The 24,336-nt window shown below is 38.5% G+C and overlaps 1 protein-coding gene across 2 annotated transcripts in view; it reads right to left on the bottom strand.

The window, feature by feature from the left end:
• The window catches only part of Nasp (nuclear autoantigenic sperm protein), a 31,197-nt gene that overhangs the window by 6,348 nt on the left and 513 nt on the right, over nt 1-24,336 (bottom strand). Inside the window, exons 2-6 of one of the 2 annotated variants that reach the window (XM_027937506.3) lie at nt 12,710-12,757; nt 8,572-8,682; nt 5,883-5,963; nt 4,647-4,753; nt 2,922-3,938 (exon numbers count right to left, since the gene is read on the bottom strand). In XM_027937506.3, the coding sequence (XP_027793307.2) occupies nt 2,922-3,938; nt 4,647-4,753; nt 5,883-5,963; nt 8,572-8,682; nt 12,710-12,757 (1,364 nt within the window). The remainder of the gene's footprint in view (nt 1-2,921; nt 3,939-4,646; nt 4,754-5,882; nt 5,964-8,571; nt 8,683-12,709; nt 12,758-24,336) is intronic. The other variant, XM_027937505.3, reaches the window with a different exon arrangement.

Genomic DNA, 24,336 nt, shown 5'->3' with positions numbered 1-24,336 from the left:
CCCAGCCCCAAATATTTATTTTTTTAGTTTAGGTGGACACAATATCTTTTTTTCATTTTTATGTGGTGCTGAGAATCAATAAATCTTTTTTTTATTAAACCAGGTACTGAACTCAGGAGCACTCAACCACTGAGCCACACACCCAGCCCTTTTTTGTATTTTATTTGGAGACAGGGCCTGAGTTGCTCAATGCCTCGCTAAGTTGCTGAGACTGGCTTTTCAATTCGAGATCCTCCTGTCTCAGGACCACCATGCCCAGCAGGACTTTAATTTTTTTTTTTTTTTTAGAGAATTTTTTAATATTTATTTTTCAGTTTTTGGTGGAAATACAATATCTTTATTTTATTTTTTTGTGTGGTGCTGAGGATCGACCCCGGGGCCCACACATGCCAGGCGAGCACGCTACCTAAATGAAGAGAGAAAACCACATTCAAGATCTGTGGACCAGGGCTGGGATTGTGGTTCAGCAAAGATTTGTGGGCTAGTGATTTGTGTCTCAGTTATACAGCACTTGCCTGGTACGTGTGAAGCACTGGGTTTGAACCTTAGAACCACATAAAAATAAATAAAAATAAAGGTATTGTGTTGTCTATCTACAATTTTTAAAAAAAATTAAACAACAAAAATCTGTGGACTAGTGTTGTCACATAAAGAGGAAGAAAGCACAGAAATTAGCTGGACCCTAAAGCCAGACTGAGCACCTAGTCCTCTCTATTGACTAGGGCAAATTACTTCTTTCTCCCATTTCTTCATCTATAAAATATGGGACTCTCTACTGTCATTTATAAGTTATCTGCCACAAAACCACTAAAATACCACTTTTTAAAAGTGCGAGGGCAGGGGGTTTACGGTTCAGTTGCTAGAATACTGAGACTTTTGAAGGGATTTTAAAAATGTGACCAGAATGTTTCTGATAAGAGACAGGGCGAAGAGAAGGGGTGAAAGCTGCCTTCTTCAATATGAGGTAGTGTGGAAAGAATAGTATATTCAAGGCATATCTAGTACTACAGTCTTGACCATAAACAAGTCACATGACCTTTATGCCTCAATATAAGTAGAGTGTAATATTCTCTATTGAGTGGTATTGTTTTAGGGTAAGGAGAGGTGCATGCCTGTAATCTCGGCTACTCAGGAAGCTTGAGGCATAAGGATTGCAAGTTCAAGGCCAGCCTCCACAACTTTGTGAAACTCTTGTCTCAAAAAGAGTGGGCTGAAGATTTAGATCAATTCCCAGTACTGGAAAAAATGAAAACCTGAAGATAAATAGTATTATTTTAGAATTAGAAAAAAAAATGAGTTGTAATGATGTTATTTACAAACTGATAGTTTATCAAAGTCCATAAGAGAAATAGAAAATCTTTCCAATGTTTGATCACTAAGATCAAGGACTAGGGGTGCACAGCTCAGCAGTAGAGGAAACGCCTGGCATATATGAAGCCCTAGGTATGATCCTCACTACCATACCCAAAAAAAAAAAAAAAGAAAGAAGGAAAAAGATCAAGACGTGAGAAGTTTTTAAAAGTTGAATAATTCAGTTCTGCACTTCTTCCCTAAGTAATTCCTAATCCTTGAAAATTAGCCCAACAGAGACCCAGCAAGCTATTATAACCCCAACTACTCAGGAGGCTAAGGCAGGCAGTTTCAAGTTTGAGACAACCCCCGGCAATTTAACAAGACTGTAAAACAAAAAGGGTTGGGAATATAGCTCAGTGGTGGAGCACTTGTTAGCATGTGCGAGGTGCTGCATTCCTATACCCAATATCACAAAAATAAAATTTTAAAGAGAGAGAGAAGCCCAATGGCATTACCATTTAGCCAATTCCCTTCTGGTTACTAGCATGTGCTGGTTGGAGTGCAGAGGCTTGCACATAGGTAAAAGTAGTTTACCAGAATAATCTCCAAGAATGAAAAGATGGGACTCTGAGATTTTTCAACTTAAGAGTACTCCTGAAGTAGTCTGGCAATTTTAATGAGTAATAGCAATTAACTGGAATATACCTGTATTTATTAACACCAATGTTAGATGAACCTTAAATGCAGCAGAATCCTCAAATAATAGCACAACTTAAGTCAGACGTGCCAATTACTAATTAGGCTTATGTATCTTGATGAGAATGAATCACAATTAGACATTTAATAACACTATAGAAAAGCATTCATACTTGTTAACTTTCTAGGGTAACAAAAGTTTTAGTTCAGCAGCCAAAGCAAACATGAAATGAGGAGAGAAAGCAGCAAGAAGGCTAACTGCTAAAGTTTTTTGTTGTTTCTTTTGACTAGGAGAAGGACTGTTTTAGCAGTGTCAGTAAATCTTTAAAGATTTTCTGAAGACTAAAGGAGAGATGCCAGAATTTTTTTTTTTTAACTCTGATAGAACATTCAAGATTAACTGCCTTCATTTAAATGGCATGCCTGCTTAAATGTACCAAATTCAGTGGATTCTACTGCTGTTCCTGCTTCCTAATGCAGAGAAAAGAAACCATGTGAACAGTACATTGTGAACAGTAATTTAAAAATCCAGAGGCATGCAAAGTGAACATCCATTCAGCATTCTCTGCCAGCCTAGCCCACTATTTCCTTACCTACCCCACCCCCTCATCCACCTTTTCCATTCTTTTATTGGCTAGTATGGTACAAGTTACTGATTGCTAGCCAAGTTTCAGAAATCACAGTAAAAGACCTATTTTGCAGTTAGTAAAAGCATTAGTTTATAAGCCAGCTGAAGACAACTTGCTGCTTTTTATTTAACTTGCTCAACTTATCCCAACCTTCTTAAACTAATCCCATTTTCATTTTAGCCCTTTCCTAATCCTAAGGCAGACGGAAAATCCTGAATGGAAGGCTGACTTTTACCCATTATTATTAGTGAGTCAAATCCAGAATGTACTCCACCCACTGCAGCTCTTGCATATCCCGGTTACCTTCACCCTCTTTCATCTGTTCTTCTCTCTCTTCTGTCTCTTCATTAGCAGCTATCTTAACTTTGTCTTCAGGTGTTTTCTCTGTGGCCCTCTGGGCTACCTTGGTCTCAACCCCATCTCCAGCTGCCTCAGACTCTTCTACAGGCAGCTTAGTCTCCTCCTGGCTAGGAATTAGCTCCGCCCTGACCTTCTCCTCTACCTCTGAGCCATCTTTTGTTTCTGTCAATCTTTCTGCAGAAGTCTTTGGTTCAACAGGAGTCTGATCTCCTGCAGCTGACAGTCCATTGAATGCAACATCTTTAGAGAAAACGGTGCCTTCCTGCCCTGGCTTCTCAGAGACCTCTGATCCAGCCTCTGCAGCTGAGACCTCTTCAGCTTCTGTTGTCACTACCTCTGACTCTTCAGCAGAATGTACTTCTTGCTCTACCAGTTGCTCAAGGACAGCCTTTCCTGGGTCATTTTCAGAGGTAGCTACTGGTTCCTTTACTTCATTCCCACCCACATCCACTGGCTTGACTGTTGGCTCTACAGATTCTGTTTCTACCTCCACTGCAGTGCCCTGCTTTTCTAGAGTCACTATAGGCTGCTCTTCTGAAGCTTCCTCTGGCTTCTCCCCTATACTCACAATTACTTCTCCCTGCTTCTCCTGACATCCTTTTTCTCTGCACTCTTCTTTCTCAACTTCAGTTCCAGAAACTGATTTTCCTTCCTCAGCATCTGATGCTTCCTGTTCTGGCTTCTCAGAAGTGACCTCAGGTTCATTCGGTCCTTCTGGTGCTGATGCTCCTTTTGCCTCTTCAGAAGTTTCAGTTAACTGATTTGAAGTCGAGTCAACTTTTTCTTGTAACTTCTCTGCAGGCTCACTTATATCCATATCTTCTCTTCCACCCTTCTCCATTTCATTCTCCTGTTCTTTACCAGTTTCAGGCTTTGCCAAAGACTTGCATTCTGATTTTTTGGCTTCTTTTTCTCCCATGGCGTCATAAACCTGTTCTCTCAACTCTTCCCTTGCTTCCTCTACATGGTTAAAGAACATTAAGCATAAACATGTCTTCGAGTTTAATGATAAAAGCATAAATGGAAACTAAAAACACATTCCCTTAAACCCTCACATGGCCTGGTTTAAGATTTAGCAGATGGCCTAAAAATTTTTATCTGCCCCCTTGAGAAAAGCAAAGGAAAGACAGTCTCAGCTAGCAGAGTTAACTTAATGCAAAGGAAACCAAAGCACTTTAAACTAGATACTCTATTATTTTGCTGTGAGCATTCTGATTACCAGTTAGGTAAAAGATGCCAAGCTTTTCATTCTATTTTAAACATTTCATTCTATTTTAAACCTCTACCTGATTTATAAAATGCTATTAGCCAAACTCAGCTGAGAAATATTCAATTTTTCTTAAACACAAGAAATGTAAAAGGGCTCCAAAAACATTACTTTTAATTGAACTTTACAGACCATTTTTTAAAAATATACATTTAATGTCTTAATATTTAAAACACCTATTTAAATGACCATATTTGTTTAATAAAGTAAGTTATCCTCTCACAAAAGCCTGCTGTCACTTTCATTAATGGGCTACCCCCATTGCAGTCTCTACCAGATGCAGGTATAACCCCAAGCATCTTAGGAGAGACCAGCCAGGGCAGGGAGAGCCCTATTTCCATCACTTGTATACAAGATACAAGGCGTCGCGTCTCTTAAATGTCATGGGCAACTCCACATACCATCTATGTTATCGTTATTTTCTACCAGAGACTCATCTTCTGTTTTTTCTTCTTCTTCTTCCACATGCACACCTTCCAAGGCATTTCCCAACACACCATTCTCCATTCTAGGAGAACAAGAGGAGAAAGCACCAAAGGTTTAACAGCCACAACCTAACGATGTAGCCTACATTACAAAAGCAACAGACAAGTAAGCAAGTTCAGGAAATACAATACTATACATATTCCCATGAAAGGCAATTATCGAAACTTCTAATATAAATTAAGGCTGCAAGAATGCTGAAAGAAATGACTACACTGCTCATCAAGCCACGTGAAAAGCATTATGAGTCCTATAAAAATAAGACATATTCATTCATTTTTAAAAATTCATTCTTTTAAAACAGAGCCATAAGTAGTTCCCAAACTTTCATCTACCCCCACTTCTTTAGATAAACACTAACACTCTGGCAATAGTTTCACAGCAAATCAGAGTGCTCTAATTATTACAAGATAACAAACTTACCAGAACTGAGATTAAATAAATGACACATCATTTGCTTGGCTGCATATCCTCAATATACTTTATTCTGGCTAATAAATTCTGGTGAATGATATCCAAAAACTTTCTAACAGAAAGACTACTTGGGATTGTTATTTACTAGATATCCTCACATGCTACTTACTTCAAACTCCAATAAGCCCTTATTCAATGACTGTTTTGAGCTAGTTTGGTGCTTTTAAGGGTTTATTATTCTATACTGAACTTTGATCAATTATTACCCATTCACAAATGAAAAGATCTTTGCTTCTAATGATCACAAGTCAAACTTCAATTATTCCTTTTTTATTTTTTTTGGTACCAGGGATCAAACTCAGCAGCACTTGACCACTGAGCCACATCCCCAGTCATAGTTTGTATTTTGTTTAAAGATAGGGTCTCACTGAGTTGCTTACTGTATTGCTTTTGCTGAGGCTGGCTCTGAACTCACTATCCTCCTGTCTCAGCCTCCCAAGCGGCTGGGATTACAGGAACATGCCATTACATATGGCCAGTAATTTTATTCTTTAAATCGTTACAATTTCCATCAATATTTCAAGCTCTTTCATAACCCACTTTTCTAGGTAAAAACGTGTCTAGCTTACTCATGTAAAATCACAAAGCTAGTAAACAATCTTAGCAAACAAGGAAACTTTCATTTTTAAATAGATCGAAGTTATACAAAACATTCTACTAATAAACTAAGAAAAACATACCTTGCTAATTCCAATAGTGATTTTCCATAGAAAAAGAAGGCTTCTCCACATTCATTAGCAGTTTCTCCATACTTCTTACCTCTACAAAAATAATAGACAGCTAAAATCTGAACATTATTATTTTTTTAAATATTTTTTTTTAGTTATAGTTGGGCATAATAGCATTATTTTATTTGTCTTGCCTCACACATGCTAGCCTCACATGTGCTAGGTGAGCTCTACCGCTAAGCCACAACCCCAGTCCCTGAACATGTTATTAACATTAATGATGCATGCAGTTAATGTTATATCTATATATAATATAATTCTAAGTGATACCAATTTGTTACAGTTAGCGTATACTCTAACAGCCAAATTATATTAATACATATTCTTCCTGCCACAAGATAATGGACCATAATAGTTAAGATGACCTTGGCTGGGACCTAGACATTGAGAGATGATTCCAGAGATCATGTTCTTTATATCATGATGCCTTTCCGTAAAAGAACATGATCTCTGGAGTGAGACTGCCTGAGCACAAAGCTTACCTCTAATCATTAACTGTACAACCTTGGCAGATTACTCATTTTCAGTGCCTTAGTTTTGAGAAAGATGAGATTGTAAAATGGAAATGTACATAACTATTGGTAGCCCACGCCTGTAATCCCAGCAGCTCGGGAAGCTGAGACTTGAGGATCTAGAGTTCAAAGCCAGCCTCAGTAACAGTGAGGTGGTAAGCAACTCAGTGAGACCCTGTCTCTAAATAAAATAACAAATAGGGCTAGCGATGTGGCTCAGTGGCCAAGTGACCCCTGAGTTCAATACCTGGTACCCCCCAAAAAAAGACAAAGCTGGGGTTGTAGCTCGGTGGTAGAGCACCTGCCCAGCATGTGTGGGCACTGAGTTCAAACCTCAGCACCACATAAAAATAAAGATATTGTGTCCATCTACAATTTAAAACAAAAAAAGAAATCACATTAAGTGTGATGAATGGGAAGGAAGAAAGATTTCTAAGACTAGGAGATCAGTTTTCATAGAGTAAAAGACCTCTAGGCATCTAGATGAATGAACTTAAAAACCCATTTTTTTTTTAACATAAAAACACCTAAATGCTTATCAGATAAGAAGTAAGCTCCAACCCTAGCACACCACTAAATACCAGAACCTTAATTCATTAATCCCAGGTAAAGATGATCAAAGAGGCCAGAGGTCAGGGACAAGACAAGAGATTATTGTGGACCTCCAGGAATAATATGCAGTTCTGGATGTTGGGAGGAATTGGGCTAGGAAAAAAGTGAGCTTCAAATCTGAAACCCACTGGGTATGGTGGTGTACACCTATAACACCAGCGGCTCAGGAGGCTGAAACAGGGGGATCACAAGTTCAAAGCCAGCCTCAGCAATTTAGCAAGGTCCTAAGCACCTCAGCGAGCCCATCATTAAATAAAATACAAAAAAGGGCTGGGGATGTGACTTGGTGGTTGACTGCTACTCAGTTCAATCCCTGGTACCAAGAGGGTGGTGGTGGGGGACTGAAACTCATAAATGCTTCATATTATGGGTATTTCTTTCCTTTTTTGTCTCTCCACCACATTTTCTGTTTATTTTCTTTTCTTTTTGCAGTGCTAGGGATTGAACTTGGGGCCTTACACATGCTAGGCAAGCCACTGAGCACATCATCAGCCCCATGACTATTTCTTTTATAAGGAAAATTTCTTCACAAAAGCTGAATGAAGGGGCTGGGGTTGTAGCTCAGTGGTATAGCACTTGCCTAGATCCTCAGCACATAAATGATGTTATGTCTATCTACAACTAAAAAAAAAATTTTTTTTAAAGGTGAATGAAATGTAACCAACTAATTAGGAAACATGATTGATTTCACATGCTGTTAATAATACCATATTAGAGGAAACTAGCTCAAACAAAGTTGTAAAGGAAAAGTGTTTAAGACTTAAAGATTTAACATTCAAGGACTGGGGAGTAGTTCAGTGATAAAGCACTACTGGTTTCAATCCTCTGTGTCACAAATAAATAAATATGCAACATGGGGGAATAAATGTAACTTACTCCCCGCCTTTTTTCTCTCTCAGATCTGGAGGAACATTAAAATGTTTGAGAAGGGATGGAGTGTAGGCTCAATGGTAGAACACTTCCTTAATGTGCAAAGCCCTTAGTTTGATACATAGCACCATTTAAAACAGAAATAATTGGGAAAGCCCTGAATAAGCCAGGCCAAGTTGGTTCCCCTAATTAATTGTGACTGGAATACAATTTACCTTATAAGAAAAATCAAAGGTTGAAAATAGGGCTGGGATGTAGCTCAGTGGTAGCCCACTTGTCTAGCATGCACAAGGCACTTCAATCCCCACACTGCCAAAAGATATATATATATCAAAGGTTGAAATTGCTCAGTAATATTTGGTTTTATACTTACAGGAGTAAACTCCAACATGAAAAACAATCAGTTTTGGGTTTTTTGCAATGCTGAGAATTGAACTAGAGCTTCTTGTAGATTAGGCAAGTACTCTACCACTGAGCTACAACCCAGCCCTTGCTCCCCTTGCTCTTCATTATTTTCCCCCATAGAACAACTTTCTTTTTCCCCTGGTGGTGGTGCCACTGGGGATCAAACTCAGGACTATGTGCTAAAACAACTTTAAGGATTATTGGGAACATAATATTACATATAGTAAACATACAATACTTACAAAAGACTAGCTGCTTCCTGGAATGCATTGACAGCTGCTGGAATATCCCCCATCACTAGATGTTTCTGTCCTAATCCCAATAGTCTTTTAGCTTCACTATCCACATCCAGGCTGCAAGAAAGATTTTAGTGTCAAATACTACTTAAATCAACATTTATTGAATACCTGCTACACTTAAACCATAAATTTTTTGATCCTGTAGTAAGATCTAGGTAACTCACATTTATTTACCACTGCAAAACCAAAGAAACCTTTCCAAATTCCCAGAAGCTTCACTAGAATATTTTAAAGGTTTGTCTACTCACAAAGCCTACATTGCATATTACTTTAAATATTTACTAATTAATTAACAAATAAAGAAATCAAAGGAACCATTAATTCATACAAGTTGTATTAGCTAAAAGAAAAAAATAAAAAAAAAAAACTTTAGTAAATAGGGCAAGAGGCAGTGATATAGTGTGGTATTAGTGTAAAGAAAGGCAAATAGGTCAAATAGAACAGAAAATAAAAACAAATCTGTACATATACTGCCAATTTTAGGTGGACACATTATTTTGTTTTTATGTGGTGCTGAGGATCAAACCCAGTGCCCCATGCATGCTAGGAGAGCACTCTACCTCTGAGCCACAACGTCAGCCCTGTGAAGCTCAATTCTTATCTCACACCTTAATTAAAAAAAATTAACTTGAAATGGATCACGGGCTTTCTAAATTTAAGATGTTACAACCTTTTAACTCCTAAGAGAAAAAAATTACAAAACTTTGGGTTTGGTAAGACTTCCTAATCATGAGAGAAAAGTACTATCTTTTTTTTTTTCCATCAATAAATCAGACCTTTAAACTGAAAAACTGGCTTGTTAAAAAAAAAAAAACAATTTCTTAAAAAGGCAAATATGCCGAACATGGTGGCACAAACTTGTAATTCTAGCAGCCAGAGAGGCTGAGGCAGGAGGATCATGAATTAAAAAAGCCAGCCTCAGCACCTTAGCAAGGCCTTAAACAATTTAATACATAAAAAATATAAAAAGTGCTAGGAATGTGGCTGTGGTTAAGCTGGTATAAAAAAATAAAAAAAACTTTTAAAAAGGAAAACCTCAAAGTAGGAAAATACATATGCAAAACTTCTATGTGACAAAGCACTTTAATAAGCATATGATGGTAAAGTGAACTCATTAGTCATTCAAAAACCCCAAAGTAGGGCTGGAGCTGGAGCTCAAAGGCAGAGCACTTGCCCAGCATGCCTGAGGTACTGGGTTCCATCCTCAGCACCACATAAAAATAAACAAATAAAATAAATGTGTTCTGTCCATCTACAAAAAAAAAAAAAATTATTTTTAAAATTTTTATTTTTAAACATGCAAAGCAGGGGCTGGGGCTATAGGTCAGTGGCAGAGCGCTTGCCTAGCATGCGTGAGGCACTGGATTCGATCCTCAGCACCATATAAAAATAAACAAATAGAATAGAGGCATTCTATCCATCTACAACTACAAAAACTTTTTTTTTTTTTTAAATGCAAAACAAACCCTTCATTCCCACTAGAATGACAAAACACACACACACACACACATACACACACACACAAAAAAAAAAAAAACAGGCAGGACATGGTGGGACTTCCCTGTAGCTCCAGCTACTTGGGAGGCTACATAGTAGATTCCCAAGTTCCATCTGAGCAGCACAGAAAGACCCTGGCTGAAATAACTATCATATGACCCAAGCATTTCATTCCTAGGTATGCCCATAAAGACTTGGGACATAAATATTCACAGTAGTTTCATTTGTAATCGTCCCAAACTAGAAACCCAAATGGATAAACACATTGTATGTGATATGTCTACATAATGGAATAATGTTCATAAACAAAAAGAATGAACTGGCCAAGCAGAAAGTGGCACACACCAGTATTCCCATTGACTGAGGAAGCTGAGGTAACAGAATTGAGTTCCAAGCCCATCTGGGCAACTTTGCAAGACCCTGTCTCAAATTTAAAAAATAAAAGGGCTGGAGAGGTAGCTCACTAGTAGAGTACTCCTGGGTTTAATTTCAGGTATGGCAACACAAACAAGAGCTCAAAATCAAATTCTTTAACTGGCAATAGATGCTGGTAGTTGCTCTCCCTTTAAGTAACTCACTCAACTTTACTCATTTTTAGAAAAATGTCTGTCATATACTCAAGACTGAAAAATCAGTTGTTCTTTCAGGTAAAACTGAAGTTACAGGAAAAACACAAGTCATTTAACTTTTTTTTTTATTTGTAGATGGACACAATACCTTTGTTCATTTATTTATTTTTATGTGGTGTTGAAGATCAAATCCAGTGCCTCACAAGTGCATCTACTTCAATAATATACAAAGGGCAGCCTGGCATAGTGGCACATACTGGTAATCAGAATACTAAGGCAAGAAGATCAAAAGTTCAAGGCCAGCTTCAGCAATTTAGGGAGACCCTGTCTCAAATTTAAAAAATTAAAAAGGGGCTTGGGATGAAGCTCAGTGGTACAGTGGCTCTAGGTTCAATCCCCGTACAAACACACACACACACACACACACAAACATATGTGAGAAGGGCTTTAATCTATAATTCATATTTTGTCAGACAGAATACTACAAAGTCATGTAGTGAAAGACTGAGAATTAGTAAACTTCTTAGTTTGTAGTGCTTCATTATGGACATTTCTAAGTGAAAATGGTAGTGAAGAACAAAAAAGCTACAGTACTGTTTGGTGCTGTTACCTTGATTTATGTTATGAGGACATCAGATTTATCCACCATTGGTTTTACAATATTAATGCTATTGATCAACACAATGAAAGAGGCAAAGAGTCTTGTTATTATGAAATATGGTATCAATGAATCCCTGAAAGGGTCTTGGGACCCCAAGGATGTACAAGAAAAAACTTCTGAGGGACTAGGGTATAGATCAGTGGTAAGGGGATTGTTCAACTCAAGCACTGTAAAACAAAAATAAACACAAAAAAATCTTTAGTAATGCTAAGAGGATGAGGATAAACAGACATCCAAAAAGGGAGAACATATAGGTACAGATTTATAACAATGCAGTATTAAGTAATTTCTCCTCCTATTGCTTATTCACTCAAAAAACCAAAACAGCAAACATAAAGCAAAATCATCATGTAATGATGTAATGGTATTGAATGTTTTAAATCTAAATGAAGAGCACAGGGCTTGATGATGCATGCCTGTAATCCCAGCAGCTCAGGAGGCTGAGGCAAGAGGATCGCAAATTCAAAACCAGCTTCAGCATAAGCAAGGCACTAAGCAATTCAGTGGGACTCTGTCTAAATAAAGTACAAAAAAGAGCTGGAGATGTGGCTCAGTGGTTGAGTGCCCAAGTTCAATCCCTGGTACCTACCACCTCCCTCCTCCGCCCAAAATTAAAAGACTAAATGAAGAAAAAGTTGTTCAGCAGAACTTGTTAAGCATTAGTGAGGACAGGAGCAAAACTAAGTAAAACTTCCACTTCTTTGTTGGTATTTTTTGTATGTGGTACTAGGTTTGAACCAGGGGCACTTTACTACTGAGCTATATTCTCAGCCCTTTATTTTACTTGAGACAATGTCTCACTAAACTGCTAAGGCTAGCCTTGAATTTGTGATATTCCTGCCTCAGTCTCCTGAGTAGCTGGAATTACAGGTAAACCCACTGTGCCTAGCCAATTTTAATATTTTAATCAAATGCAAACATTCTGAAGACATTATTGTCTAGACACTGTTCAGTCTTAATTGTTTCATTAAAAATAATGAAACTGAGACTGGGGATATAGCTCAGTAGTAGAATGCTTGCATGAAGTCCTAGTTTCAATTCTTTTTTTTTCCCCTTTTTGGTACTGGGCATTGAACCCAGAGGTGTTTTACCACACTGAGCTATATCCCCAGTCCTCTTTAAGACAGGGTCTCACTAAGTTGCATAAGGCCTCAATTTCTAAGGCTGACCTCCAATTTATGATCCTCCTGCCTCAGCTTCCCAGTTGCGGGGATCATAGGCAAGCAACCCCACACTCAGCCCTTAGGTTCAATCCTTAGCAGGGCAAAATAAAAATCATGAAACCAGCTACCCTCAGGTTATACTGCTTTGTGTTTCAGATGTGAATCTAATTGAACTATGTAAATAATCTTACCTTTTCACTTTATCTGCAGAGGTAGAAGGAGCTGGAGCATCTTCAATTCTACAATGAAGAATAAAGGGAGAAAAAGTAAAAATGGAGACTATTTTAAGCCTGGATATTAAGTAAACTCAGGAAAACATAGAGGAATAAATAGTTGTCATCTGCTGGATGTGTCAGTGCCCATCTGTAATCCCAATGACTAGGGAGGTTGGGGCAGGAAGATCACAAATTTGAGGCTAGAGTGGGCAATTTAGCAAACCCTGTCTTGACATAAAAAATAAAATGGGCTAGGGATGCTGCTTAGTGGCAAAGCATCCCTGGATCTCATTCCCAGTACTGCTGTGGGGAGGGAGTTGTCCTTTATTAAACACTCAATAAGAACCAAATATTACTGATTTATTTACATTGTCAAATTTAATCCTTGCCCAGTCATACATAGGGGGTTGAAAATAAGCAGCAACTTTCACAGCTAAAGTCACAGACTATTGCCCAAGAGTCCTTGATTCCATATCTGCAAACTTTCTGCCTCAGGCAATTATGTTCAAATAGTGTTTGTTTTGCAGTGATGCTAGGGATCCAACCCAGGCCTCATGCAGGCTAGGCAAATGCTCTACCACTGAGCAACATCCCCAGTCTTTTATTAAGGGGTCATTCTGACCAAATGGCCTAGTACAGTGCTTCTCAAACTACTGTTGAGGGACTAAGTTTCTCATTTCCAATCTGTAGATGGGGTTTTGTAAGATACAGTAGAAATGCCAGGGTAATGTCAAATTGCTTTATATTTCTAAATATATTCCAACATTTTTACTTATCTCTATATACCAGTAATAGTTCAAAAACAAACACTAGTCTATTTGGTATAACACAAATGTCCAAAGTTTGTACAGCAAAAAATAAACACATCAATGCTGCACATTCATACAATACCAACTTTCACAGCTAGTCATGATAGGATTAACAGAGACTATATTTTCCCTTCCATTTCAAATAACTTAAAACATGGCCGATGTCTATCTAGAGGCCTGTTGCCATTTCTGTCTTCAGTGAAATTTTTGTCCCCAAGAAAGTATAACAGATTGAGTTGGTGTAGTATATTCTTGGTTATCAAAAAATACTCATGTAGCTTCGGGATTTTGAATTGGTGAATATTCATGATGTGTGGAAAAGCATGATACACACCACAATCTCAATTACACAAAATGGGATATTGTGTATATATGCACACAACCTAGAGGGACACGTCCAACTAAGCTTCTTGTGACTGGATGATTTTGTTCTTTGATTTTTTTTTTCCTGTAATGTACAATTTACTTTTAAAAAATAAAAATTATTTTAAAAACCTGTAAAAAAAAAAAAAAACATGGCCGAAATACATGGATTATCAGTTTTCAGACACTGAACAACTAGACAATGATCCAAGAAGAACAAGGTGAGCCTTCTGAGTGCCCCAAATTCCTGCCTAGAGTTTCAACCAGAACACAGAAGAAACTCAAACAGACTCTAATAAACACACATAACTAAGGAGACTTTGGGAAGCCCCAAGGTAGCCAGAATTAAAAAGCAAGCTGTAGAAATCTGCAGAGTTCCTCCAGGCTTTGGTTAGGTGCTAATCAGCTTACTGAGGAAGAAAACTACTGAGGGGGCCTCAGTGATAGATACTTTGCATAGAAGCCTTGCAGAAAAACAAGCCTCAAAAGGAATGAACTAGCCAGATGTAATGGAGCATGCCTATAACCCCAGTGATTGGGGAGGCTGAGACAGGAGGATCCCAAATTTGAGATCAGCCTTGGTAACTCAGTGAAGAGCTCAGTAACTTTGCAAAACCCAGTTTCAAACTAAAAAAATAAAACAGACTGTGAGCCGGGCATGGTAGTAAGTACCTGTAATCCGAGCAGCTCCAGAGGCTAAGGCAGGAGAATCAAGAGTTCAAAGCCTGCTTCAGCAATTTACCAAGGCCTGAAGTAAAAACCTGTCTCTAAAAAAAATATACAAAAGGGCTGGGGATATGGCTCAGTGATTAAATGCCCTGGATTCAAGCCCCGCCCCCAACAAAAAAAAGCCCGCATGTGTGCATGGTGCATGTGTAGTTCAGTGGTAAAGTACCCCTGAGCTCAATTCCCAATATCACAAAAAGAAAAAAAAAAAAGAAATTTTAAGTATTTCCAAAGAACTGCATCTCAGAATGTAACCAAAAATATGCATTTATAGGTGTATATAATATATTCAAAGAATTTTAAAAATCTATTTAATCCCTAGCGCACTGCCTCACCCCCAATTCCAGCAACCAGGCAAACAAGGAAACAAAAACAGGAAACCCATATTGGGCAAGAGTGGGGGGGAGATGAACAGAAAATCATCCAGAAATGACACAGAATTAGATACTGATACTAAAACAATTATAAATATATTCCACATGCTCACAAAGGTAAAAATTAAAAGCATGATAAATTATAATATTTTTTTGTAAAGACCCAAAAATCAAACCTCAGGAGATAAAAAGTATACCTGACAGGATTAACAGATTAGATCCTACAGTATAAAAGATTCACGAACTTAGACACAGCAGTACAAACCATCTGTAATGAAAATACAGAGGCAAAATGAAAAAAAAAAAACCATAACATGTCCAAACTGATATGTAATGTTCTTCACCATGTTGAGTATGAGGAAATTAGACATACCTATATACTATGATTCCATTTATATGAAGTTCAAAACCAAGCAAAACTATACTGTGATGTTGTAAATCAATTCCTATTTTATGGAGAAGAAGCTTGCCCAGTTACAGGGATCATTTAGTAACCTATATCACCCCTATCATAATGCACTATATTCCAATTATCTATCAATTTTCTGCATTCCTGCCAGGACAAGCACAAGGCCTGGCATTTAAATAGTATTTATTAAAATAAGTGACTGGGCTGGGGTTGTAGCTCAGTGGTGAAACACTCACCTAGGACATGTGAGGCACTGGGTCTGAACAAGTAAAATAAAGGTATTGTGTCCACAACTTAAAAAATAATAAGTGACTGATGCTTAATCACCAGGATTAAAGGCAAATGACTTGCCACTATAATTATAGTAAAGAGTATCTATCTTGCAGAACTACCTATTAAATGAGAAAGTCCATAAAGTGCTAGTACAATAGTAGGGATGTAAAGAATTCTATATAGATTCTAGCAATTGTTAGCAACAAAATAAAGAAGATAGGGAAAAAAATGGAGGTGGTATCAAAGAAAAAGAAGTTTGAAGGAAGAAGTAGCTATAGTATCAATGCAGCAAAAAGGTTAGGAACTAATTAGAAAACTAAGAATAAGAACTAATTTAGTATTTAGACAATAATTTAAGTTTAAATGACATAAAGGGAACGCAGCAAACTGAAACAGTTGAATAAATGTGCATACTCAGTACACTACACACTTGTCCTATTAAATTGTGGTTGGATGACCAGGAATTGAGATCTTATTCATTTCCCTAACACCTAACATTAAAATATACATTTAAATACATCTATTAAAAAAATTAGCAAACAGTAAAAAAATGGAGATTTCTAGGAATAGACTCTTATCTGAAGTTTGTGAAGGGAAATGAAGATAACAGCTAAAGAGATGATAGAGAAAATGTCATGTGTTTTGGATGGTTGAATATAGGGATTATGTGCCAATCAATAGAGGGGAAAAAGAGAGGAGGCTCCAAGAGACCAAACAAGTAGTGGCTACTTGGACAACTAGGTATTATAAATGCAAATTTCCAGTTGTAACTAGGTAAAGTAATGCATGCTTGTAATTCCAGCACTCAAGCAAACCAAGAGGCTGAGGCAGGAGGAACACAAAGTCAAAGCCAGCCTCAGCAATTTAGCCAGACCCTATCTAAAATACAAAAAGGGCTGGGGATATAGCTCAAGATACAAATGCCCCTGGGTTCAACCCCAGTACCACAAAAGTAAACACACACAAATACTTAAATTGTTTCATCTTCAAGGCATCTTTTTCTTTAACATAAACCTTCACTCTGCAAAATATTCTATTTAGGTTTTTTGGGGGAGAAGACTGCTAAGTTCCACAAGAGGTTTCAACCCTCTAGGCATCTATTCTGTTACATACAGTAAAGAATCTGAACAAACATTTAAAGCAGAAAAGTATACAACAGTAATGACTGACCTCCCTTTAAATTCTTGCATACAACACTGACAATCATACAACATCCCCCCAGAATAGTCTTTTCATCCTTCAAAATAACTATTACCTTTACTTTTCTCTCCTCAAATCTTCTACACATTATTTCACTCCATCTTGTAAGCAGACCTTGCCTCATAGTTCCCTAAGCAAAAAAGAAATCCCCCTTCCTCAACCACCCAAACTGCCAATCTCCTTGTAAGACTTGCTATTCTCTGCTATTCCTAGTTCCATGAATGAAATTTCCTTGCTAAAACTGCTCCCTCCTACCATACAATCTTTGAAGTCATCCCTGACCACCCACTTACTCATATTATCGTTTTAAAATAGGACACGTTAATATGCCTGCATAGCACTTAACACTGACATTCTCTCATCTATATATTTATTGTCTTTACCCCAGAAATGGAAACTACATTTGCAAACAGTATCTTAACCACTCAACAGCACCTTAAGGACAGTTTGGTACTAAAAAAAAAAAAAATACTCATTAATATAAGAAAGACATACACACAACCTGGGAGGGAGAATGGATCTTAACATGTTGAACTTCCCCTTGATTATCACCATTTTACAAATGGGAAAAATGAGGTTCAGTGGCAGAGTCCAAGTAGAATCCAGTTTTCTTGACTCCTAGTCATGACAGAAACAATATCCCCTGTCTTTCTCCATACAAAGTTATATATGGCCTTATAAATAAATACAAGTTTGCCATGCACAGTGGCAATTCCAGTTATTCAGAAGGATGAGGCAGGAGGATTCAAGTTCGAGGCCAGCCTCAAAGTTAGCAAGGCTAACACAAAATAAAAACTTAAAAAGGGCTAGGAGTACAGCTCATTTGTAAAGTGCCCCAGGTTCAATCCCCAGCACCTTAAATAAATTCAGCAGCTATTTCAGAATGGATAAAATGTGGTTATTAATACAACAGAACACTATACAGCAAAGAGAAATCACTAACTAAGAACAAGTAACAGATGTTCCTCCCCATGTTGAGTGTGAGGAAGTTAGACATACCTATATACTGTGATTCCATTTAGTTCAAAACCAAGCAAAACTATACTGTGATGTTGTAAGTCAGAACTATGGACGAGGATGTTGACAAAAGGGCAATTGAGTTTCTGGGTTCCCTATATTGTCCAACTTCCTTTTGTGAAAAATCATCTATACATATATCTTGTACACTTTTAATGTAGCTATGTTAACTTCAATAAAATGTACTAAAAGGGGCTGGGGATGTGGCTCAAGCGGTAGCGTGCTCGCCTAGCATGTGTGCGGCCTGGGTTCAATCCTCAGCACCACATACAAACAAAGATGTTATGTCCGCTGAAAACTAAGAAATAAATATTAAAAATTCTCTCTCTCTCTCTCCCCCCTCTCTTTAAAAAAAAAAAAAAAAAATGTACTAAAAACTTAGCAAGATTTTTTTTTTTTTTTTTTAAGTTCAATTACTTACCTTTGAAGCCAAGAAAAAGAGCCTGGCATGGTGGCACACACCTGTAAAACCAACAACTCAGGAAGCTGAGGCAGAAGGATCACAAATTCAAAGCAAGCCTCAGCAATTTAGCCAGAGCCAACCAACATAGTGAGACCCTGTCTCAAAAAAATAAAGAAAAAGGGCTGGGGATGTGGCTCAGTAGTTAATTGCCCCTGGGTTCAATCCCCAGTAACCACCTCCCTCCAAAAAGGGGGGGGGGGGGGGGGGAAACGTTAGGTGGGGGTGTAATCCCAAGGGCTGGGAAGACTTAGGCAGGAGTATCCCCAATTTGAGGCCAGACTGGTCAACTTAATGAGACCCTGTCTCAAAAATAAGTTTTTTTCTTTTTCATTTTTTCTTTTTTTGGTGCTGGATATTGAACCCAGGGCCTTGTGCATGTGAGGCAAGCACTCTACCAAATGAGCTATATCCCCAGCCCAAAATAAAAACTTTTATAAAGGCTGAGGATATAGTTCACTGGTAGTGTGCCCCTGACTTCAATCCACATTACCTCAAAAGGAAAAAAATCCACACCTAGGGCCCCCTAAAGTTAAAAAGCAGGAATTTGAATCTATTTTTTTTTTTTAACTAGACCTGGCTTCCTTCTATTAACTGAAATTTCCACTGTAGATTTAGATTTAAATAGGAGCAACAATAACTTGAGGACCTCCAGCTGTTAATGCATAAAAGTGCAACTACTTTTTGTGTTGATTCTTTGTCCTGCGACTTTCCTAAACACATTGTGTGTGTGTGTGTGTCTGTGTGTGTGTGCGCGCGCGCGCGCGCGAGAGAGAGAGAGAGAGAGAGAGAGAGAGAGAGAGAGAGAGAGAGAGAGAGAGAAACGTTTAGGGTGCATCTATTTTGGTTTCGGGTACTAGGGATTGAACCAGGGGAGCTTTATCATTAAGCTACATCCACAACCCTTTTTATTACATTTTTTTTCCCCCTGAGACAGCATTCTCCCTAGGTTGCTCAATGAGTCACTAAATTGCTAAAGCTAGCTGGCATTCAACTTGTGATACACCTGCCTCAGCTGGGATTATAGGTATGCATCACTGAGGCCATCTTAGAGCTCAATTATTTTGGGGGGGTGGGCAGGTACCAGGGATTAAACTCAGGAGCACTCAACCACTGAGCCACATCCCCAGCCCTACTTTGTATTTTATTTAGAGACAGGGATCTCACTGAGTTGCTTAGCACCTTGTTTTTGCTGAGGCTGGCTTTGAACTTTCAATCCTCCTGCCTCAGCCTCCTGAGCTGCTGGGAATACAGGTGGACACCACAGCTCCTGGCTAGATCTCAGTTTTGAAGATAGAATTATCATATTTAGAAATTATTCTAGCACACTTATTCCATTTATTTTTCTTCCCTACTTCCTTCTCTTACCTCTGAAAAGCATCTTGAGATTACCAGTATCAATTCATTAAATCCAATCTTCTTAGTATAATTTTTATTCAGTCCAACTGCACCCTCTTCCCATTAGTATAATTTTTATTCAGTCCAACTATGGCACCCTCTTCCCATTTACACAAATATAGTGTCCTCCACACCATCAAAGCAAGGGTTAAGCCAGGCACAGTGGCACATGCCTATAATCCCAACGCCAGCCTCACAAAAGCAAGGCACTAAGCAACTCAGTGAGAACCTGTCTCTAAATAAAATACAAAATAGGGCTGGGGAGTAGCTCAGTGAGCAAGTGCCCCTCAGTTGTTCATCACTGTTACAAAAAAAAAAAAAAATTCTGGAGAGTTAAGCAGACCAGAGTATATGCAGTAGCTGCTAGGCTTGAGTGAAAATGATGGTATTAATCCCCAGTACTGAAAAAAAAAAAGTGGGGGGTAAAATGAGGGCCTAGGGATGTAGAGCACTTGCCTAGCTTGTGTGAGGCCCTGGTTTGAATCTCTGATCCCCCCCAAAATAAAAGAAAGTTAGGGGTAAAAAGAAATACTGAAAAGAATTAAATAAATGTCGACATATAAAATCTTGAGACTTTGTGATAGATTGGTAGTTATTTGTATTTCAATATTTATTTTTCTCTTCTTTTATAGCAATAACAGAATCCTGGCCAGGCATGGTGGCACAGAGCCTGAAATCCCATCAGCTCCAGAGACTGAGGCAGGAGGATCAGGAGTTCAAAGCCAGCCTCAGCAAAAGCAAGGTACTAAGCAACTTAGTGAGACCCTGTCTCTAAATAAAATCCAAAATAGGGCTGGGGATGTGGCTCAGTGGTTCAGTGCCCCTGAGTTCATCCCCATACCACTCCCCCCGCCCCCCCAAAAAAACACCACCACTGGTCAAACAGGTAAATCTTTCACACAAATATATCCCAACTACAATGAATTAAATTGTCATAATCCCATACATGAAGCTTCACAGTTCTTAAACAGCAAAATAGACTGGGTGTGGTGGCACATGCCCATCCCACCAATTCTGGAAACTGAGGCAAAAGTATAACAAATTCAAGGCCACCACAGCAATTGTGGTGAGGCCCTAAATAATTTAGTGAGACCTGTCTCAAAATTAAAAGGGCTGGGGACTTGGTTCAGCAGTAAAGCACCCCTGGATTCAATCTCCAATACAAAAAACAAATTTAAAAAAACCCAGCATATTAGTAAGTATCAACACAAACCCTAACGCAGATGGAAAAAACCAGCCAGGCACAGTGGCACACACCTGCAATCCCAGCAACTGGTAGAAGCAGGAGGATCGCAAGTTCAAAGCCAGCCTCAGCAATGAGGGAAGCCCTAAGCAAATTAGTTAGACCTTGTTTCAAAAAATAAAAAGGGGGGGCTGGGGATGTGGCTTAAGCGGTAGCGCGCTCACCTGGCATGCGTGCGGCCCGGGTTCGATCCTCAGCACCACATACAAACAAAAGATGTTGTGTCTGCCGATAACTAAAAAATAAATATTAAAATTCTCTCTCTCTCTCTCTCTAAAAAAAATAAAATAAAATAAAAATAAATAGGGCTGGGGATGTGGCTCAAGTGGTAGCACGCTCGCCTGGCATGTGTGCAGCCCGGGTTCGATCCTCAGCACCACATACAAACAAAGATGTTGTGTCCGCCGAAAACTAAAAAATAAATATTAAAAAAATAAATAAATAAAATAAAATAAAAAGGGCTGGGGGTGTGGCTCAGTATTTAAGTGCCCCTGAGTTCAATCCCTGGTACCAAATAAACAAACAAAGATGGAACAAACCACTTGTGGAAATAGAAATGGCAAACTCCAAAGATTACTGCACTAAACAATGAATTTTCATCTAGATGATTTCTCTTCTAAAATATGACACCAGACCACTAAGTCAAAAGTAAATGCATTACATAAGACTTTTCTGAGTTTTATTATTCCTTCCTACCTCTATAATTCAAACTGTATTTTTTTAATATAAAGAAAAAGGTTAATAACTAGTTAGAAAGCTAAGAATGACAGGAATTGATTTAGCATTTAGACAATCATTGATTACCTTAAGCAACGTTATTTAAATGGCGTAAGGGACAGAAGCCAAACTTAGTGTTTTTTTTTTTGTTGTTGTTGTTGTTGTTTTTGTTTTGGTACCAGGGATTGAACCCAGGAGCACTTAACCACTGAGTCACATCCCCAGCCTTCTTTTTAATACTTTATTTAAAGACAGGGTCTCACTGAGTTACTTAGGGCCTCCCTCAATTGCTGAGGCTGGCTTCAGCCTCCTGAGCTACTAAGATTACAAGCATGCTCCACTGCGCCTGGCTAAACTCAGGCTTTTTAAAAGATGATGAGACCCAGACTGGGATTGTGTCTCAGATGTAGAGTGCTTGCCTAGCACATGCGAGGGACTGGGTTTGATCCTTAGCAGCACATAAAAGTAAACAAATAAACTATTTTAAAAAAATATTATGTATATAAAAAAAAAAGATGAGACCAGTCCAACATCATTGCTTAAGCAAAGATGGTATCAAAACTGATTCTAAATTGAGATTTATTTCTCATCCTATTTTTTTTCTCTACTTGTTTAGAAGTTAAACTTATTTCATTATCTCAATGGTTACATACTGAAGTTATAAATAATGGGTCCAAGTCACTTTTTTTTACACTCCCATTGAACATCAGTTCCTTAGAAGTTTTACTTCTAAACAGCTCCCAACTTAACCAAGGTTTACTGCCTCCATGGTTCTCTCAGACTAATTAATTAGACTTGTCATGCATTTTTCTGTCAGGTAAAAGTTTTTGGTAGAAGAGGGAATGAAAATTGAAGTTTTGTGATTTAACCCAGATCCTGCCACTTAATTGGAACTTATCTGTCCATTCTTGCCTTTGGTTTACTCACCTGTAGAAAGGAGATAGAAACTACTTCTCCCTGTATTCATGAATTAAATAATGCTTTAATTAAAAAAATATTCAGAATTGCTCAGTTGCTGAGATAGAAACTACTTCACCTTGTATTCATGAATTAAATAATACTTTAATTAAAAAAATACTCAGAATTGCTCAGTTGCTGATAAAACAAATATGTAGGTGCCTCTATACATAAATTTTCTATCCAACTTACAGGAGGCTGGAGTTCACTAATAACCTAACTTTGACTAGACACAAATGACACCTGAATATCGACAACACAAATTTGTTCACACTTTTTACCTCTCAAGAAAAACACATACATAGCCTGGGGCTGTACCTCAGTGAAAGAGTTTGCCTAGCAGCATGCTCTATTCTCTGAGTTCCTAGCCAGCACTGCAAAAAACACCCCACACCTAGTATTAGAGGGGTGAGGAGCCTCCTAAGTGGAATATTGACTGATATAAGGGTCCAATAAGCACCATAAAAAGTGATTATTTTTGTAACAGACATAACTCCCAAACCCCATCTATTCTGATCCTGTGGTTCCACTGACTTGAGAGGGGAGGCAGGAGGAACTGTTCCTCAAAGTTAGGTCAGCTTCAAAATTAGGGAGGCCCATAAACAACTTAGCAAGACTGTTTTAAAATAAAAAAAAAAAAAAAAAAAAAATATATATATATATATATATATATATATATATATATAAAAATGAGAAGCTAAAAACTGAAGTTCCTAATTGATACTGAAGGTGGTTTGAGAACACTTGCTTTTCATAAACCCACTAGGAAATGAACCAAAAGGTAGGTAGAGTAATAAAGATATGTGAATCTCTGATCACTATAAATGTAAGTGTAAAACTTTAGAAAAATAGATCATTAAAAAAAAATCACAGTAATCTTTACTTTTACAAGGACGCAACAAGAGAAATTAGACCCCCCCCCCTCCAAAAAAAAAAAAAAAAACACACAGGCCACTAATACCAGGGGAAATCAGGACCTACTGTTTGGAAAACATTTGTTTCTTGAACTGATGTGGCACTTCTGTCCACTGGTTACAAAATAGCTTATGCCTTTGTGGCACTGTGCCTTTTCAAAGAAATTATACCTTTTCTCCCTCCAGTCGTACTTGCGTACAGCCTATTCACTTGGCAACTAAACCCTGAGAAATGAGGAGTGCTCGACCCACCACCAGGTGAAGCCGCTACGCATTCGGATGTCTCCTAAGAAGCCAACTCTCTGCCCACACCTCCAAGGTCTAAAGAACCACGACGTTCCCATCAGGAGCTGGGGTTCGCGGGGAGTATCGGTCGCTCAGTACTCTTCAGCGAACTAGGTGAGAAAGCCCGCTAGCCGGAAGCCCTCCCGCGAGCCACCACGGAAGTCTAAGGCTCCAGCCACTGTAGCCCCAAACAATGGAGTTTTCCCGCCTCCTCAAGGCTCCGCCTCCTGCTCCAGAGCCGGCAGAGGGAAGCGAACGCACGCGCGTCAGGCCCCGCCCTCCACGAGGCCCCGCCCATCCGGCCCCTGGGGTTCAGCCTCCTCGTGCAAAGGTGTTTTTTTTTTTTTTTTGGCGCCAAATCTATTGGTTACATTCTCGGGTTGTCTAGGGTCACTACAGGAGGGAACACGCTTAGACTGAGGTGACAGTAGGAATGTGAGGGCAGACCAGCGCGCCAG

This window comes from Marmota flaviventris, chromosome 10, assembly GCF_047511675.1.
Source record: "Marmota flaviventris isolate mMarFla1 chromosome 10, mMarFla1.hap1, whole genome shotgun sequence".
In the NCBI taxonomy this organism is placed as follows: domain Eukaryota; kingdom Metazoa; phylum Chordata; class Mammalia; order Rodentia; family Sciuridae; genus Marmota; species Marmota flaviventris.
This window is presented reverse-complemented; position numbering and strand designations above follow the sequence as displayed.